Below are 21,389 nucleotides of genomic sequence, written 5' to 3'. Positions count from 1 at the left end.
GCAGCACAGAGTCAGGGGAAGACTTGTCTCACAACAGTGTCCATCTTTCTGGCTTGTCTTCTTCAGCAAGATCTTTTTTGTCATGGATCCTGTCTTATAACACTGATCCCACCAACCATATGCGGTCACTGGTATCTGTCACTCATCATGTCCCCCACCCTTTGCCAGAAGCCCTGGTCTGGGGGTGGGACTGTGACCTGAGTCATTCCAATCTATATACTCTACATGCAGGGTTTTCTGATCTGGAAATGCATGCTTCCCCGCTATCACAAAGCTGTCTGAACATGAGAACAGAACTGGCCAAATGGAGAAAAAGCAGGTCGGTAGGTCCCAGGAAATGAAACCAACACATGGAATAAAGTGGACTTGCACGATAAAAAGGGATCCCTGATAGCATTAAAGTGTGCGGCTTCCTATTCAGATAGGGCCTATCTTGATTACTCTGCAGGCACCCTGATATTCTTCCAATAATTTTTAAAGTTTTACGTTTTTAGCAAAACTCATTCAAGTTCCAACTAACACAAGCTCCACTGCTGTAGGGAGAAAATCAGAGTGTCATGGGAACATACAGCAGGAACAGCTGTCCAGGAAATGCAGTAAAACATCTTAGAGGAGGTGATTAGGACCTGAGAAAAATGTTACAAGGGACTTCCTCTTTCTATTTTTTCTTATTTTTATCCCTACATTGAATTGGAGTATCAGAAAGATAATCTCCAAGGAAAAGAAATGAAACCTACACATACATGACTGCAGTGTAAAGGAATGCATATGTACTGAGAGCCTCATGTTGTCCTACAGTGATTCCCAAATATGTCTGCCCACCAAAATCACACAAAACACTGTTTCAGGGCTTCCCTGGTGGCGCAGTGGCTGAGAGTCCGCCTGCCGATGCAGGGGACATGGGTTCATGCCCCGGTCCGGGAAGATGCCACATGCTGCGGAGCAGCTGGGCCCGTGAGCCATGGCCGCTAAGCCTGCGCGTCCGGAGCCTGTGCTCCGCAACGGGAGAGGCCACAACAGTGAGAGGCCCGCGTACCGCAAAAAAACCCCAAAAAACCCCACTGTTTTAAAGATGCAGTTACATGGGCCTCATCTGAATCAGACTCTGGAGGCTGGACCTAAGATTTTGATGGAAACTTCCCGGAACCAGTCTGCAGGGCGTTATTTACGAACCACTGTTTTGTTCACTAAAAACCATGGGAGTTCTAAGGTGGGAGAAATTTCTTCCTACGGTAGAAGATGAAAAGAGCTTCAGGGAAGGGCAGCATCTCATCTGGGCCTCACAGAAGGGGTAAGAGTTGAACAAGTGACCAAGCAGTGGCGCGCAGGGAGGATGTACTTACTGAACGACTCAAACCCTAGTGTGATGAGGCTCTCAATAAATAGTTTTCTTAATTTGATTTCCAAGGCCTCAGACCTCCCCTTCTACCTCTGCCCCCATCCCCATGAATTGGAAGCGAATTAATAATCGTGTCTATAAATAATGAATAGGCCTCTGTTGCCTGCACTGTGCCACATCTTAGGTCAAAGTTGATAATTATACTCATTATCTATTAGGTACACCCATTGTATAGGCACTGATCCAGTGCTTTATAAACATTATCCTAATTAATCCTTACCAAAACACCATAAGGTTGTCATATTATTGCTGCTTTGTGGATGAGTTACAGAGACTCAAAAAAGTTAAATCTCCCAGGGGTGGTGCTTGGACTTGAAACTGACGATGTGTGGCTCCAGGTTTGTTGATCTTAATAGTACAGATGAGTCCTGGAAGTTTTGCGATACAATATGGTGGTTATGAGCATGAAATTCAGGGTTTGGGTTTGGGTTGCCCTGCTTACTAGCTATGGACTTTAAATTAGTTAACTTCTCTGAGTTTAAATTTCCTTCTCTGTAAAACTGATTGCATTTAGTATCCCTTCTAAGGTTATTAGGAGGACTAGGTGAAATAAGGCATATCAAAGGTGCTTATCAAGAGTTTTTAGTTAGAACTCAATAAAAGTATCATTATTACTGTTTTCGCTATTGTTACTGGATGAGTCACTGTGGTATCAGCCCAGAACAGTGCTTTTCTTGCCAAAACATTAGGCAAAATGATGTTGGGACATGACACAGGATGAACAGTACCAAGAATATACCCTCTATGAAGGCAGACACTGGGCCCATCCTGTTGACTATGGTATCTACATTGCCTACAACCATGTTGGGCATGTAGCACGTGCATAATCAATGCTTATTAAGTGGAGGAAGTACCGTCACCAAAGTTTAACAGAGTATGTAATAGCTTAGGAGGAAAGATTTTAAAGATATTTTTCTTCATGTTTATTTCCTAGCATGTCATCATTTAAAATTGGTACCTCCACACAACATTGTAAATTAACTATACTTCAATTAAAAATTAAAAAAAAATTTTTCATAAAATGGGTAGCGTAGCTCCTAAGGAATATCTTACCAATTATCTGACCTATTATCAAAAGGCTTCTTAATGAGCTAGGCAATTAAAAAAGAAAGTCTCCATTTGAATGGTGACAGCTTCAGATTTCTCTGAAGGCACTAGATTTATATCTTAAACACCTCAAGGATTGATTTACCCATTCTTTGAACCCAAAAGTGTCAAGAACTGCCATGCTCTGAACTGCCATCTTCCACCCTACCAACCTCATAACCAACAACTATCCTAAGCAAGGACATGGATGAAAACCCCAGGAACTGAAGGATAATTAACAGCAGGAGTCAACTTGCCTTTGTCACTGCTGCATGATCTTCAAACAGAAGTAAATGTATCTCACTATGGCAACTGGAAGGTACCCACATGAAATTAGTCTTCCATATACCTCATCATACCTTCCATATACCTCCTGCTGTCACTCTGCCCATTTATTTTTAAGAATGGACACTGCATGATTTGCCAAAAAGGGAATAAAAGGACCGAAAAAAAATTGAAGCGCTGGCGAAAAATAGTTCTTTTGGTGGATTTTACCAGTTTTCCATTAATTAGGTGAATTATGCTATATTCCCAAATGGAGGCAGTTAGCAAAAAAACTACTTACACCCTTTCAAGACAGTCACAACAAGGAGGAAGGAAATTCAACTCACTCCTCCAGATGCCATAGCTTTACTAGCAAGTCAGATGAACCAATATTCTTTGAGCATCTCTATGCCCAGGACTGTGCTAGGCACTGATGGAAAAACAAAAGGAGCTTGGGTTCAAGTCACATCCTCAGGAAACTGAGTATGACTCATTCAGTTGTATTTGTGAGAACCTGGATAACCAAATGCCCCTGCCTCACTTACATTTTATTTTGCTATAGTGTATTTATCTTTGGAATCCATTTTTTAATCTTTCTGGAATTAAATGAGTATAAATAAATACATAGACAAATAAGTAGACAAATGAAAGCAATCAAGTGTTTGGTATAGGAAGAAGCTCTATGGAGAGGGGAGCAAGTATTGGGGCATGGCAATTTTGCTTCTTGGTTTTTAGTGAAGGTGGAAGCTTTGATGAAAGATAAAAAATGATTTGAGTCAGACAGACTTGCACTGGAATCCTAGATACACCACTTACAAGATAAATAGAATTAGGAAATTTACTGGCCGTTTCTGAGTTTCAATTTCTTGTTCATAATGAATATTTTTTATATAAAACTCATGCTTTTATCATAAATACAGAAAAGTAGAAGAAAAACAAAATCATCTAAAGATAACAGTGATTACTATTTCGATTAGTTTTTCTATCTTTTAGACATTTTTATTTTTATCATTTTTATGTTTATTTTATCTATATCTACATTAAACACTGATGTTAGTCCTATGATCCACTTGTCTCACGCTTCAATCTCTTCTGGCCAAGAAGCTAACACTTTTACTTCTTTGAGTTAATAAGTTTGGTAGTTTCCACTGTATCATCTAAATAGTATCTTTTTTTTTTTTTTTCTTGTCAGTTTTAGGCATTACTTACTGAATTTTCAAGGTGGCAAGTGGACATTTAGCTCACTTCCTTGGTCTTTTGGTCTTACCCCAACATGCTCCTATCTTTCTAATACAGTATAGCTGTATCTGATAAAATAATTTCAATTAGATCAATATTCAGTATTTCCATTATTATGAGTATGGAAATGGTACACACACCTGAGTCATGTAGTAAACCACAACTGGTTTTCCCTTCTTGCACATGTTTTTTTTGGTTTTCCCTGGAGTTAATAATTGTCTTGTTTATACTTGTTTGCTTTTCTATAGCCTTTTTCCTAATTCAATCTCAAACTCTTCTCTAGTTGTTTAAGTTCCCTTTCAACATGTTCAAGGGCATCAACCACAAGGCCATCTTCCTGAAAATGTCTCTACCACAGCCCTCCAATCCGGACTCTTTATCCTTTTTGCTTCCCAGCTGTCATTCTTGGACTCCCCGTCACAGTCGTCCTAGGGATTTCCTTCACTCCTCTTTCACGAAGGAGTCTCTGCTTATCGCATGCACTGTCTCCCTCTCTCTTCCTTGATTCCCCTGTTTTCGTGGAGTGCATTCTACAACAGTTTTGTAGGAAGGATTGCATGGGAGGTAAATTTTTGAAGCCTTATATATATGCAAAATATATTATTCTACTCGCGCTCAATTGCAAGTTTGGCTGAGTATTGAATTCTAGGTTCAATTTCCTCCCAAATTTTGAGGCCTGGCTCTCCTTAATTTCTAGCTTTTTGTGTTGCTGTTACGTCTAAAGCTATTTTGATGCCAGACCGTCTAATGTAACAACAGTTTTCTTCTCTGGAACCTTGCAGGACTGTGTATTTGTGCTGAATGTTTTGAAGTTTTATGATTATATGGGCTTATTTTATTTGTCATGCTGGGCACTTGATAGGCTCATTCAATCTGGAAAAGTTCTGGGCTTTTCTTTTTCCTTTAAATTATATAGTGATGGTTTCCTCCCTTTTATTTTCTCTTGCTCTATTTTTGTACCTACTATTGTTTAAAACTAGAACTCTTAGACTGGCTCTTAAGTTTTTTTGTACTTACGCTTCTGTTTTCTATCTCTGTTCATTATTCTAGGACATTTTCTCAAATCTATCTTCTGAACCTTTGGAATTTTTCCATTTTTGCTGTAATTTTTTCTCCTCACACTAGTTTTTGGTCTATGAATGTTGCTCTCTTGGTATCCTATTTTTTTTCATCAAAATAAATTATTGGTCACTATATCACATCTCTCTCTGATAGTTATCATCAAGTTGCTATTTTCTCTGTTCATGTGTTTTAGTATCTGTCAGTCCTATTAGAAGCCTTTCCCACATGTCCGAAAATCCTTGGTTATCTGTTCATCTTTAAGTGTGGAGACCTAAACCCCTGTCTGAAAGTTCTGAGCATGAGGGTGGAACTTGTCGACACCAGGCTTCACTCCAGAAATCAATGGCTAGGATGTTGAGTTAGAAAATTCTGAAGTCGGCTAACTTTAAATTTTCCTCTTGGGTTGTCAAAAGCTCCAGGAAAGACACTACCTGGAGTCTTGTCTGGAGAGGGAGGACCCTGGTGTCAGTGTTATCAGAGCCTAATGGGAAAGAGGGCTGAGGGCTTGCACACCCAGCATGCATTCATTTATCCAATTCCTCCATTCTCCACAAGGCACTGGTGGCCCTCTGTGTGCCAGGTCTTTCCCGTTAAGGGACTTTCCTCTCCAGAGGATAAACTACGGTGTGGATGTGTGGAGAGCAGATGACTAGTTTCTTTCTTTTGACAAAGTGGTAGAAGGACCCGACCAGTTTTTAAACAGATATCCAAGCAATCCTCCTTATTTAACACCCCCCTTTCACCTCTACTTCGAGAGACAAGTAACACTGCAGATTTCCCGGGGACTGGAAGGAGAAGAATGTGTTTCACTCACCATCTCTCCCTGGAAGTCTTGCTTCCATTTTTCCTCATCCTTAAAATAGATACCTACCTCACAGGGCTACGGTGGGAACTAAATTAGATTACGTAAAGCAGGCATACATCCAGAGTACAGTAGGTGCTCAGTAAACGAGCTATTTTTGATTACTTTTGGAAGGTGGAACTTAACAGTGGGAATCAGAGATAGCCATCAATATATCATGTATTTTCTATGTTACCTTGGCTAGTGTTTTTGTTTTTTAAATTAATTAATTAATTTTGGCTGCACCAGGTGTTGGTTGTGGCATGTGGACTCTTAGTTGCAGCATGCATGCGGGATCTAGTTCCCCGACCAGGAATCGAACCTGGGCCCCCTGCATTGGGAATGTGGAGTTTTTACCCACTGGACCACCAGGGAAGTCCCCTTGGCTAGTGTTTTTTAAAACCATCTTTAGACTTCTATTTTCATCCAAATAAGGGACAATAATCGCTTTCTTATTTATCTCAGGATTACTTTAAGAGTCAAATTAGAAGAGGATGAGCAAATACTGTGCAGCACAAAGCTGTCTCCTTGGGCTGGAGGCAGCCAGAAGTGGGTGAGGGTTCTTGCTCTGCCTCTTCCTAGCATGTGAACTGGGCAGACTTTCTAACCTTGCAGAGTCTCCACTCCTTGCTCTGGAAATCAGCGTGGCTGATATGTTCCTCATAATTTGTGATGAGGATAAAGTGAGATAACCTAAGCATAGTACCCCGTTTTGAGACGCACTCCTGGGAGCACGGGTTTCCCTTATTCCACCTGACATCCACCTGTCTCTCGGACTCAGCTCTAAGTTTTCTGTATTGAAGGTTCCCTATAACCTCACCATGAATTGCTAAATATGAGTACAAGCACAATCTTAAACTTGAGGGGGTGGCATGGACTCCTTGGGTGAATACGTGGACTCTTTTTCCAGGGAGAATAAAGAACACAAGCAGACAAACTAGTCTTGGTATAAATCACAGGGCTCCTCAGAATCCTATTTATAGATCCCATGTTAACAATTAATAGATGTCTTCTAAGTGAGAGATACTACCTCTGAACCAGCATCCTAACGTAAAACCCTAAGTATAAGCCCCGTTCACAAATCAAATGGTAGCACTTTCAAACACTTACTACATGAAGCACTGTGCTAGGCATTTCCCTTGCATGATTTCATATAATTCTTATTAGCCCCCAAACACAAGTAAAACATTGAGAAGGGAGTAGGTAACTTGCTCAAGGTCGTAGAGCTAGTAATGGCTGGAGTTAGCAATCAAACCAAGGGTATAGGTTATGAGTTGAGTGTCCCCCCCCAAAAGGATACATAGGAGTCACAACCGCTAGTGCCAAAGAATGTGATCTTATTTGGGAATGACGTTGTTACAGATGTAATTAGTTAAGATGAGGTTGTACCAGAGTAAGGTAGGCTAGGCCCCTCAACCAATATGACTGGTACCCTTGTAAGAAGAGAGAAGCCTGCACACAGACACAGACCATATGAAGACAGAGTCAGAGACTACAGTGATGCTGCCACAAGCCAAAGAACTCCAGGGGCTACCAGAAGCTGGAAGAGGCAAGGGAGAAGCCTCCCCTACAGAATCCAGAGGGAGCATGACCCTGCCAACACCTTGACTTCAGACTCCTAGACTCCATAGTTTTCAGTGGAAACGCACTGAGGAGAGCAAGCAAGTCAATTCTAGTTACCAATTAGGAACCTAAGTCTTCAACAGAAATTCTTTTTAATGCTTCAGTCAAGCCTTAGTTTAGAACATTTTTCCTGGTATGTTATACCCTGGACACAAAATGAAGTTATCAAAGTGACAATGACTTTAATATTTTATAAAAGTAAATCAAAATTATTCTACAAGGTATCATACAATTAAATTGAAGAGTGAGTGAGTGATGATGATCAGGACGGTGAAATGAAAGACATGGATGCAGGTCATTGCAATTGTTGTCCTTGGAATCAAAATGAATAGAGGAAGACAAGTAAAACTCAAGAATAGTGACGACCTGTGTAATTAACTCCAGGGAAGAAGAGGTGTTATATATTGAACCCATAACACTTCAGCAATAACACTGAAGGGATGTGTGAGTGATAGCAGATGTGAAGATGAATGCCACTGTGAAATGAAATGACTCAGCCCTCTGAAGCAGGATGCACCGGTAGGCACGTGATGAGTGTCTGATGTATTCTTATGTAAAAGCAATCCCCTAGGTTTGTTTAATTTTATAAATTCATTCTGGTTGGCCATCATGGGAGGATATCTATAACTGAAATAAATGAGATTCATTTCTATCAAGATTCAGGATGTAGCCAGGTGGCTATCCGATTTCAGTGGTTTAACCTTCCTACGCCTCAGTCCTGCTATGTTTAAATTGCAGGCTGATCTGATGATAAAGTGCATTTTGGTAGTTGGTCTTACTGGGTGGTGAGTACATCTTTACATCACTTGATTCCAAATCGATCTCCATGACATACTCAGTATCTGGATGGGAAGGTGGTGAGTGAGATCCCAAGAGACAGTGGCCAGCTGGCCACCTACCAAACTGCCAGCCTGAGGCAATGACAGCCACCACCATGCCCCGCCTGAGTATGTCATGGGGATGCTCACCCCCAAACGTCCCCCTCATTAGTACCCAAATCCTTGTTGTAGGTGGAGGGTAGGAGGGTCTTGGTAACTGACTTAGAAGGCTTCCTAGGGAGGGGACAGACTATGAGGCAAAGCTCCAAGCCCCTGGCAGGTGATCCACTACCCCATGAGACCTCACAAACATAAATTCTAAGATAAAATTAGTAAGAATTTAGAGACAGCAGCTGGAGGCAGTGAAGCCCACGTGTGGGGCCCTTGTGAACACAAGGCACTGTGTGCCTGCACTGGTCTCATGTGGATGAAGCCAGCCCTGGTTCCTGGTCACATCATTTCACAGGAATTAACCAATATAAAGGGAAGAAACCATCAGCTAAGACTTGCTCTACTATCTCCTGTTTATTAAAAAAAAAAAAAAAATCCTCCCTTAACATCATACTCAGCTTCAGCTGTTGGCTCATTTCTCTGCTTCCCTTTAGAGTAAACTTCTGGAAAGGGTTTACTGTACTGGCCGTGTCCACGTCCTCCCCTCCCAAACACTCCTAATCCCCCAGACTCTGGCTCTTGCCCCCATATCCCCACTTGAACTGCTTTTGTCAGGATCACCTATATCCTGCTGATTGCCTGATCCCACAGATACTTCTCACTTTACTCAACCACTCAGGAATGTTCAGCACAAGAGACTACTTCCTCCTTCTTCAAGAAGTCTTCTCTCTTACATTTCACGACAAATGTTTTTCATGTCTCACAGGCTGTTCCTTCTCAATTTCCTTACCTGATTGTTTTCCTCTGCCTGACTTCTAAATACGGGGGTTCTTCTCTGTTTCTCCTTACCTCAACATAATAAAGGCCATATATGACAAACTCACAGCCAACATTGTTCTCAGTGGTGAAAAACTGAAACCATTTCCACTAAGATCAGGAACAAGACAAGGTTGCCCACTCTCACCACTCTTATTCAACATAGTTTTGGAAGTTTTAGCCACAGCAATCAGAGATGAAAAAGAAAGAAAAGGAATCCAAATCAGAAAAGAAGAAGTAAGGCTGTCACTGTTTGCAGATGACGTGATATACTATACATAGAGAATCCTAAAGATGCTACCAGAAAACTACTAGAGCTAATCATTGAATTTGTTAAAGTAGCAGGATACAAAATTAATGCACAGAAATCTCTTGCACTCCTATACACTAATGATGAAAAATCTGAAAGAGAAATTAGGGAAACAGTCCCATTTACCATTGCAACAAAAAGAATAAAATACCTAAGAATAAACCTACCTAAGGAGACAAAAGACCTGTATGCAGAAAATTATAAGACACTGATGAAAGAAATTAAAGATGGAAACAGATGGAGAGATATACCATATTCTTGGATTGGAAGACTCAACATTGTGAAAATGACTTTACCACACAAAGCAATCTACAGATTCGATGCAACCCCTATCAAACTACCAATGGCAATTTTCACAGAACTAGAGCAAAAAATTTCACAATTTGTACGGAAACACAAAAGACCCTGAATAGCCAATGCAATCTTGAGAAAGAAAAACGGAACTGGAAGAATCAGGCCCACTGACTTCAGATTATACTACAAAGCTACAGTAATTAGACAGTATGGTACTGGCACAAAAACAGAAATATAGCTCAAAGGAACAGGATAGAAAGCCCAGAGATGAACCCACACACATATGGTCACCTTATCTTTGATAAAGGAGGCAAGAATATACAATGGAGAAAAGAGAGCCTCTTCAATAAGTGGTGTTGGGAAAACTGGACAGCTACATGTAAAAGAATGAAATTAGAACACTCCCTAACACCATACACAAAAATAAACTCAAAATGGATTAAAGACTTAAATGTAAGGCCAGACACTATAAAACTCTCAGAGGAAAACATAGGCAGAACAGTCTGACATAAATCACAGCAAGATCCTTTTAGACCCACCTCTTAGAGAAATGGAAATAAAAACAAAAATAAACAAATGGCACCTAATGAAACTTAAAAGCTTTTGCACAGCAAAGGAAACCATAAACAAGACCAAAAGACAACCCTCAGAATGGGAGAAAATATTTGCAAATGAAGCAACTGACACAGGATTAACCTCCAAAATTTACAAGCAGCTCATGCAGCTCAATATCAAACAAACAAACAACCCCATCTAAAAATGGGCAGAAGACCTAAATAGACATTTCTCCAAAGAAGATATACAGACTGCCAACAAACACATGAAAGAATGCTCAACATCACTAATTATTAGAGAAATGCAAATCAAAACTACAATGAGGTATCACCTCACACCAGTCAGAATGGCCAACATCAAAAAATCTACAAACAATAAATGCTGGAGAAAGTGTGGAGAAAAGGGAACTCTCTTTCAATGTTGCTGAGAATGTAAATCGATACAGCCACTATGGAGAACAGTATGGAGGTTCCTTAAAAAACTACAAATAGAACTACCATATGACCCAGCAATCCCACTACTGGGCATAGACCCTGAGAAAACAAAAATTCAAAAAGAGTCATGTACCAAAATGTTCATTGCAGCTCTATTTACAATAGCCAGGACATGGAAGCAACCTAAGTGTCCATCGACAGATGAATGGATAAAGAAGATGTGGCCCATATATACAATGGAATATTACTCAGCCATAAAAAGAAACGAAATTGAGTTATTTGCAGTGAGGTGGATGCACCTAGAGTCTGTCATACAGAGTGAAGTAAGTCAGAGAAAAGAGAAAAGAGAAAAACAAATACCGTATGCTAACACATATATATGGAATGTAAAAAGAAAAAAAAAAAAGGTTATGAAGAACCTAGGGGCAGGACAGGAATAAAGATGCAGACATAGAGAATGGACTTGAGGACATGGGGAGGGGGAAGGGTAAACTGGGATGAAGTGAGTGAATGGCATGGACTTATATATACTACCAAATGTAAGATAGATTGCTAGTGGGAAGCAGCTGCACAGCACAGCGAGGTCAGCTCGGTGCTTTGTGACCACCTAGAGGGGTGGGATAGGGAGGGTGGGAGGGAGACGCAAGAGGGAGGAGATATGGGGACATATGTATATGTATAGCTGATTCACTTTGTTATACCGTAGAAACTAACACACCATTGTAAAGCAATTATACTCCAATAAAGATGTTAAAAAAAATTAAAATTTTTTAATAGTGTTAGCTTTATGAGATACATTGCCCTTGTTTTTCACCTTTCTCAACAAACTAAGAAAAACGTTACATTTGTCCACAGAGGGTGTCTGGAAGCTACTGATTTAACCTATAACTCTGACACCATGATGCTAGTTAAGGTTGAAGCTCCACTCTAGAACAGTTCACTGGTGATTCACTAATTAAAACTACTTAGCTGGTTCATAGCCCTTTATCAAACCAAATGGCTGGCGGCTAATGGTTGCCACTAATACGTGTGGAGCTCGGCAGGTCATTTCAGGATATATTTGAAACTTCTCCACGGAAGGAGCTTCCAAGGCCAGTTGAGGTATCTGCTTGCACAGTCACCACTTCCCTTTTAGCAAATGCGGTGCCCCAGGGAGTCTGGGCTTTACCGACATCCATTACTGGTGCCAAGACCAAGCAGTGGGCACCAACAGCTTCTTTTTCTGCGCCTGGACCCCAGTTCATGAATTTGCTCAGAAGTCAGAATTACACTGGCTATTTCTTTAGAACAAATCAGGAAGTAGAACAGTGGGGCAGGATGGGGGATCAATACCCCCAACTGTTGGATGCCTCTCAGTTGACTAAATAAATGCCCCAGTAGGAAATAAACTCTATCCAATGATATTTCAAATGAATTCTAGGTTGTACTCATTTAACTGAATCTAGTCTATGTGGTTACCAAATAATATATATCACAAAAATGATATATTTTATTCTCTAAAACAGTAGATTTCTCGGTTCAGGTACTTCCACTGACTCAGACTAATGAACCAAAAGAGAGTTGGTGAAGACTGCCTTTGTTAAGCATCTATAGAGAACAGATGTCAGTCTCCTTGCCCAGTCCCTCAGTTCCAGCTAGAGGGTTATGAATGGATATCAGATGAGCCCCTGGCACATGTAAAGAAATGTCTGCAGGATGCTTTAGAGCAAAGGTCAGTACAGTATGGCGCGTGGGCCAGATCCAACCCACCATCTATTTTTATATGGCTCATAAGCTAGGAATGGCTTTCGTATTTCTAAATGCTTGGAAAATAAAAATATTTTGTGACAAGTGAAAATGATGTGAAATTCAAATTTCAGTGTCCACAAATAAAGTGTTAGTGGAACAGAGCCATGTTCGTTAGTTTCCACATTATCTCTGGCCGCCTTCATGCCGCAACAGCAGAGTTGAGTCGTTGTGACACAGACTGAACAGCAGAACATAAAACATTTACTATCTGGCCCATCACAGAAAAAGCATGCCAACCCCTACATTCAGCTGTTCTCAGAAATAACAAAAAACATAGGTTACTCAAGTGTAAAACAAGGTTAATATTACTCATGGTACTGTAAATATGCCTTCAGGAAGGAAAGAAGAAATAGTTCAGGAGAAAAAAAAATAAAGCCTCTGCCAGTCTTTTGAATTCAAAATCTATACCCATAGGTTTCTCAGTCCTTTCAACCATATAAATTGTGCTCAGCGTCCTATTTTAACAGGAATATAATTCCATCATTGGCATTGTGTATGTGTGTTTCCAAATAAAATTTCCACAAATGGTCCCATAGCAATGCATAGTTGAGATCCCCATATAATTCATAGGACCTAAATTGGTAAAGTGATGGGTAACGCTGGTCACTGTAACTAAGTTTACACTGGCGAGGCCATATAGCAGAAGTCAGATTCTCTGAAGGCCTTCAGTCCGTTCTCATTGAAGTAGCTGCTGAATGTTGACGCCAGCTTACAGATTTCGGTTTTCAACCTAGGTTAGTTTCAAGATGAAAATTTTAAAAATGTCTCTAGCTTTGGATAGGATAAAAAGTTAGTATAGCATGAGTGTTTAATAATCGGCAAATACATCACCATAATTGGTTCATAAGACACTCTTTGAACTAAAATGTTCTTTATTTAAAGAACAATAAAGAAGTGAATTATCTCCCAATCTGATTCCCACTTGGACTAGAAGCATCCCACCATTAAACAGAGCTGCCTTGTGTTTTACTCATTAACCTGAGTCAACATGAATTGTGTTGCCTGAAAAAGTTGTAGTGAGGAGACCTTAGAGAACATAATCGCTCTTCAGCTGTTGAGATTCTGCAAATCAGAAGCTGTAGCTGTTAAACCAGGGGGGGGAGGAAGGGGAGGATAAATGGGAAGAAATGACGTTTCCAATAGAAAAAGAGTGTTCCTGATCATGACCTTTTGTTTCCCAAATTGAGGTCCACAGAGAATTATTTGCCACAAGGTATTAAAAGGTTTTCCACAAAACTGATTTAATTTTGAAATAAGTTTGAAAAATGTCAGAGTATGGAGATTTCAATATTGTTGCACATTTCAGAGCCTTTATTATGCTAATAAGCATCGTGAATCTCCAAGGGCAGGATGTAAGTTTCCTAAATTTGTTTGAGTAGATTCTCCTAAACATGTATCAGGAAGCATGCCAATCAGAAGCACTAGCTCCGTCTTTGATGTCTGTTTTCTTGGCGTCTAGTCTGTTTCTCCCAGATTCCTCCAATCCCTTGGGATAGGGGAAATTAAAACCCTCCCAAATTAAAAGTGTTTGCTGCTATAAACTAGTGGATCTGAGATCATTTATGACAAACACCTTAACTAAATATTAGACCGTCCAAGATAACATAATGATTTTAGGAAGCTGATTCTCGGGCTTCCCCGGTGGCACAGTGGTTAAGAATCTGCCTGCCAGTGCAGGGGACACGGGTTCAAGCCCTGGTCCGAGAAGATCCCACATGCTGCAGAGCAACTAAGCCTGTGCGCCACAACTGCTGAGCCTGTGCTCTAGAGCCTGTGAGCCACAACTACTGAAGCCCGCACGCCTAGAGCCTGTGCTCTGCAACAAGAAAGCCACCACAATGAGAAGCCCGTGCACCGCAATGAAGACTAGCCCCTCTCTGCAACTAGAGAAAGCCCGCGTGCAGCAACGCAGACCCAACGCAGCCAAAAATAAATAAATAAAACAAATAAATTAAAAAAAAAAAGCCAATTATTACTAGGGAAATTTTCATTTTACTTTCCCAATCATTTTAACACAAAATAGTAAATAATATCAGACAACATAACTCAAGTTTGAGAGGGGAAAGTCTGAAATTCATTTGCCTACGCCACTGGGTACAAATATGCAATGCATGGACATTAAAATAACAAAGAAGAGTCTCAGTCCTTCCGTGGCTGGAATCAATTCAGTAACCTCCCATTTCTTTTGGATTGCAAATCTGTGACCAATTTTTTTGGCCCAACTTTTTTGAAGGACCCAGTGCCTCCCTCACCAAAGAAGATGTAGGAAAACTGGAAGCGATCACATATCCTAGGAGACAAGTGTTGCCAAATGAAAGTGGAACATTGGGTTTTCAGCAAGTCTGAAGAACAATGCAATAATTGAGCTCTCTTTGCAAACTCAGGGCATTGATGTACTCTTTGTAGAGACATTTTAACCTAAGGCCAACTGTTCTTAGCCACAGCACTCCAGAAGAAAGTTGTCTCTTGGTTTAACTAAACCAACTCTATCTCCTCTACATTCTTTGTATATGCTTGGAAACACATACTACTTATAATGATTGCAAGATCCTCTTCTGTTGCCCAGACTGTGAGTTATAACCAAGTCCACTTTTTCCCGTATTAAAGAATTTCTTTCTCTAAATCAGCCTGAAAACCTCAATGATTGGACTTTAAAAATGTTAATTTTTTAATCAAACAAGCAAAAGAAAAAAACCCAAACAAAACAAAAAGCACTGCATTCAGAGAGAGGAAATAAAGCAGATATAATGAACAAGCTATAAACAGTAAAACAAGTATTACCTGTACTTCTTTTCTTTCAGAAAACTTACGATGCTTTCTGTATCATTATTTCTCATAGTATCCACATGATAGTTGGGTCTGAGGGACAACGGTCACTGTGTCTGTTGATCGAATGGGATTACTTAAATAATCTATTTTGGGCTTAAATCAGAAAAAGTAAGTTTATCAATTTTTCAGCCCAATGAGTTATTGATTTTGCCTTAAATGAAAATACAATCACCCCAGGGGGGATCACAGAAAAAACAGATGGGATTATGTTTTTGTGAAGTTAATAATTTGGCTTCTTTTCAGAGGATTTATATAGGTTTTCACAGAATCCATGCAATCTGCGATCTGACAGTTCAGCTCTGTTGATAGAAGTGTGAATAGGTCATATTAACTATGGCGTCTACACAGTTGCATGTAATCGATTTTGTTCCTTTTAGAAGTTGAAATACTTCAAAGAGTTCATGCTCAGAGACTCTGACACTGGTAAATAATATTATAACTAGCATTAATTGGGTGGTTACTTTATATGAGACACCTTGCTAAGTGTTTTATCTGCGTTATTTTATTCTCTCCTCACAACGACCCAGTGAAGTATGCCCAATTAACTTGTATTTTATATATGAAGAAACTGAGCTTACAGAGGTTTGATAACTTGTACAATCGAAGGGTTTGTTTGGGTTTTTTTCAAATGAATTCACTAGTAATTATTCAGATTTGGGGACTTTTTTCTATTGTATTTCAAATCCCTTTAGAACACTTTATAGTTAAGTTGACTCTAGTGTTTGATGGTTGATCAGGCTATATCCCCTTTGCTTTTTCTCATAGAAATACACAGATTGCTAGGCTGTGGCACAGCTGAGATTTGAAACTGTGTATGTGTTTCCACTACCAGAGCCCTGGCCTGTTATGTCAGGTGGTCTCCCACTACTAAAACACAAAACATAATTAGGTGGAAGACGCTGTGCTGGGTGCTTCCTTAAAAAATTGAAGAATTATCATAATGATCCAGCAATTCTGCTTCTAAGGATGTACCAGGTGAAAACAGGGACTTGAACAGATACTTGTACACCCGTGTTCACAGCAGCATTATTTATGGTAGTCAAAAGGTAGAAACAACCTAATGTTCACTGATGAATGAAAGAATAAACAAAATGTGGTATCTGCATACAGTAGAGTATTATTCAGCCTTAAAAAGGAATGAAATTCTGATACATGCTACAGTATGGATGAACCTTGATAACTGAAATAAACCAGACCCAAAAGGACAGATATTACATGATTCCACTTATATAAGGTACCTAGAATAGTTAAAATCATAGAGACAGAGTAGAACGGTGGTTGTCAGGGGCTGCGGGGAAGGGGGAATGGGGAGTTACTGTTTAATGGGCGCAAAATTGCAGTTTGGGAAGATTAAAAAGTTCTATGGTGGTGGTGATGGTTGTCCCCAAATGTGAATATACTCCATGCCACTGAACTGTACACTTAAAAATCGTTAAAATGGTACACTTTATTATGTATTATACCACAATAAAAAATGTAACTAGGACTTGGGTTTGCCCTAAGCCACAAAAGAAAGCAATATCATGTGAGGTCTACTTTGTAAAAACTCACTTAACAGTAATTAAATAAGCAAGCCTTCTGCTCTTCCACAGCAGCTGTAAAGCTTATACTTTGTTTTCACTAAATAAAGATCAACATAAGTAACTGACAGGATGATCTCAAGATCAGTATCAGATGGAACAGCATGAAACACAAAGTGTCAGGACAAATTCCAGCAAGAACAGCTTATCTCAAGGGACATCCACTAACATCTTATTCCTTAATTACCTTCAAAGTGAACCAAAACTTTTTTTCCATGAGAAAGAAATCTTGAAATATTACTTGGGAAAATGGGTACACATTTTCTCCTCAAATCTATATACTGGGAATAGTAAACACTTTGAAGGAAATATTAGATACTTTTCCATCACATTTTGGGATTCTTTTCAGCAATATATTAAAAAGAATTAAATTGGTTCATTTAAGTACCCTAGATTCTGGCCCCATTTGATTATTTATATAAAAATAGATCAAAATGATATAGGCATTTATGTTCTTGGATTAGTCAGTGCTTTTTGTTGTTGTTTCTTGGTCAGAAGCCTCACAGCAATCAAATAAAGTTTCACCTTGTGCTCAATCCAGGCCTATGAAAGGAGCCAAATCACCTTTATAGGATTTACTGATTAAAAAAAAGTAAATAACTGGAATTTCATACTTTTCATCCCCAAAACTCAATGATCTTGTAAACAAGTTAATACGGCAATTAAATGCGATTCCTTTCAGGACTTCCCTGGTGGTGCAGTAGTTGGGAGTCCACTTGCCATTGCAGGGGACTGGGGTATGACCCCTGGTCCGGGAAGATCCCACGTGCCTCAGAGCAACTAAGCCCGTGCACCACAACTACTGAGTCTGCACTCTAGAGCCCGCGAGCCACAACTACTGAGCCCGTGTGCCGCAACTACTGAGCCCGTGAGCCACAACTACTGAGCCTGTGTGCCACAACTACTGAAGCCCGTGCGCCTGGAGCCCGTGCTCCACAACGGGAGAGGCCACCGCAATGAGAAGCCAGCGCACCACAACGAAGAGTAGCCCCTGCTCGCCACAACTAGAGAAAACCCGCACGCAGCAAAGACCCAATGCAGCCATAAATAAATAAATAGATAAATAAATTTATTTTAAAAATATCGCTTTCATAATATACAAACTCATCCTCATCGGAATGTGAAGACACAGGCAACTGGTTGTTTCCGATTTTGTCATTATTTGGACTTTTTCCTGTGCCTGAACTGTTCTTCTGTTATTACATGAGTGGCTTCCTCACTTTTTTCAGCCTTTACCTCAGATGTCACCTCGTCAGAAAGGCCAACCCCGGGCACACCCTATCTGAAGTGGTCTCCTTACCATCACCTGTCCCTCTCCATAAGATCCCTCACAGTCACTTCCTTGGTGGTACTTTAACACTATCTGAAGTTATCTGGTTTATGTATTTGTGAACTAGTTTATTGTTTGCCTCCCATGATTAGAATACGAGCTCCACAAGGGCAGGGGAAGGGCCATCTTCTCTCCTACTCTGTTCCTCACATCTAGCAGAGGGACATCTAGCAGAGTGATGGGCTTATAGTAGACGGGGTTGCCTTTCTACTTCTGCCTTGCAACTGTGTGTGTGAACGGACTCAGAGCTTCATCCCTGGGAAGTGCAGACATACTGTTAGGCTCAGCTCTTCTCTCTAAGGGTGCTGCTGTAGGCTCATCTCATTGGCCTGGCGGACAGGACCACAAAAAGTGGTGACCTAGAGGGTGTTAAGAAAGATCTCCTTGCTCATTAAGCCTAACTTCACTCCAACCTAGTTTTCCCAGAGCCCCTTGAAGGTACTTATAAGGTGCTACCTGATTTCCCATAATCCCTTGGGACAGTTGCTTTCTTGGGCACTCCATGGGACCAAGGGCTGGCTGGATTAAAGATTTAGACATCTCTGTATTTTCTCATTATCATGTTACCCTAATACCTTAAAACAATACATACCCCTAGCAGGTAACAAGCACGAAGCTGGCCTCTCTTACCTCTTCTGTTCTCTGAGGACCAGCCTCATGCACATTAGTTTTGAATCTGTAGGGAGCACAGGGAACCAAACAAATGAAATGTAAGCCTTCTTGCCTTCCCATTTTAGAGATGGAAGAATCAAGGAACATCCCTGGCCTCTAGATCCTTGACTTTACAACTTGATAAAGCAAAGCAAGGCAACAGATATGAGTGGGAAAAAGTTTTCTTAAGACCATTTTCAAACTATATAATTTCAGGGTTCCTATGAGAATATTTTGTATGGGTAGTCACGATGCACCTCTAAACTGATAGTGAATAGCTGGCAACAGGCATGTTGATTGGTTAGACATGTTTTTTAAAGGGTCCAACCAAAGAGTCAAAAATCAAGATTGCAGCAGACTTCTGTTTGTCTCCCAGCCGTGGTAAATAGCTAATTGTCCCCTTCTTTTGTAACAAAACACAACTCCTTGTATTTAGAAGATTCATGGCCACACAAGATAACTAACTAAATTTCCCAGTCTCCTTTGTAGTGAAGCATGTGAGTGAAAGTGACAAGCAAGAGGCAGATCATATCCTTAAAAGAAGTGGGCTCGGTGTCCCCACTCTTCCCCTTCCCACTGGCTGGAATGTGGATGTGGTGGTGAGCCATCCTGAGGCATGAGGGTGACAGTAACACTCTAGGGCAGGGAAGGGAAGGAAAGAAGCCAGCTTGTCAGAGCCAGAGTCTCTAACCCTTCGCAGCCACATCTCACCTGAAATACTTATGCCTAGATTGTTACGTGAGAAAGAAAAACACTACCATCTTCTTTATGCCACTGTTATTTGTAGTTTCTGTTTGAGCAAACTTTCCTTGATGATTCAGATGCTGCTTCCTAATTTTTGCAAGGTGCCTTTAGGATCTCAAAATGATAAACTTTTGGAGTTGAAAAAGACCTTCAGCGTTACTACCCTCTCTCACTTGATGAGGAAACTGAAGGTAAATAAACTTCTTGAGCACACAGGTAGCTGGTAATAGGACGAGCGTTCAGATCTCCCGGATTTCAGTTCATTGTTCTTTTTCTCTGTGGTCCATTTAGCAGAACTCCCTGGAAATGACTGTGAGGGCTGCCTCTGGGGGGCCTGGATAACTTACTAGCTAGGACCTAGGGCCACCTTTTTCCCAGGCAACCTATAAACAGTCTATGCCTACAAGGCTGCTGTAAAGTTTCCCTTTTCTCCAATAAAACTGATCCTTTTTCCTATGACTCAGCATTGTGGAATTTGGCTAGGACCCTGGAACATGCTAATCAGAAGCTCAGAAGGCACCAACCTGCTTGCCTGACTCCACTGTATAATATTATGAGTATCAATTATCATTCATATGCAACTTGATAATATAAGAATTTTTCTATAACAACTAGCAATAGGGGTAACTTCAGCTGTCAAGGGAACAAATAAATCATTTTGTTTCAAGGTCTTCTATCCACCAGGTGACAACCCATAGCTCCCTTTGGACAAAGGGCATTGGTAGAGTTGTGATTAAGAAAGCTGTATGATATCACTTATATGCGGAATCTAAAAAGAAACTATACAAATGAACTTATTTACAAAACAGAAACAGACTCATAGATGTAGAGAAAGAACTTATGGTTACCGGGGGAAAGGGATAGTTAGGGAGTGTAGGATTGACATGTACACACTGCTATATTTAAAATGGATAACCAACAAGGATCTACTGTATAGCACAGGGAACCCTGCTCAATATTATGTAACAACCTAAATGGGAAAAGAATTTGAAAACGAATAGCTACATGTATATGTATAACTGAATCACTTTGCTGTACACCTGAAACTATCACAGCACTGTTAATCAGCTATACTCCAATATAAAATAAAAAGTTAAAAAAAATTTTAAAAATCTAATATATCACTTTTCTAATTAAAAAAAAAGTTGTCCAAGGTCCCATGGAAAGTGGAAGGTAAAAATCCAGCTCTTAGCATACCAGGTCCTCAGGCTTACCCTTGCAGTTCTTTTTTTTTTTATTTTAAGGTCTTACATGACAGTTTACTTATGAAACAAGGAGCTTATACTTGAATTTTGCAAACTATGTTTATATACAATTATCGCACGTTTCTCACCATCGTCATTTTCATCAAACACCGGTGGTTTGCTTGAAGTGTTGGCTCCCATGGTCAAGTCTGCCCAGACCTGGATCCTCCAGTTACATTATCCCAGCAGAAACATTCAGCTTCACTCAAAAGAGAACCGGAAACCTTAGCTAGATATCTAGGAGAGAAAAAGAAACAGTATCCTTATGATATGGTGTACTGTAGGTACCCTGATTATAGACGATGGCCGAAAATTAACCTCATCTATGCCCCTGCAGTGGAATTTTTTTGTTCTTGAAAATAATAATTTCA

General features: G+C 40.2%; 1 protein-coding gene across 1 annotated transcript in view; it reads right to left on the bottom strand.

Moving 5' to 3' along the window:
- Window positions 1-21,159, bottom strand: part of STK32A (serine/threonine kinase 32A) — a gene marked incomplete at both ends in the record, with an annotated part of 115,140 nt that extends 93,981 nt beyond the window's left edge. Inside the window, one exon of the mRNA XM_082652501.1 lies at window positions 21,108-21,159. Within this exon, the coding sequence (XP_082508627.1) occupies window positions 21,108-21,159 (52 nt within the window). The remainder of the gene's footprint in view (window positions 1-21,107) is intronic.
- Between the last annotated feature and the right edge of the window lie 230 nt (window positions 21,160-21,389).

This window comes from Grampus griseus (genome assembly GCF_964374135.1).
Source record: "Grampus griseus genome assembly, chromosome: 3".
Lineage (NCBI taxonomy): Eukaryota > Metazoa > Chordata > Mammalia > Artiodactyla > Delphinidae > Grampus > Grampus griseus.
The sequence above is the reverse complement of the archived record's forward strand: the minus strand, read 5'-3'. Positions and strand labels throughout refer to the sequence as shown.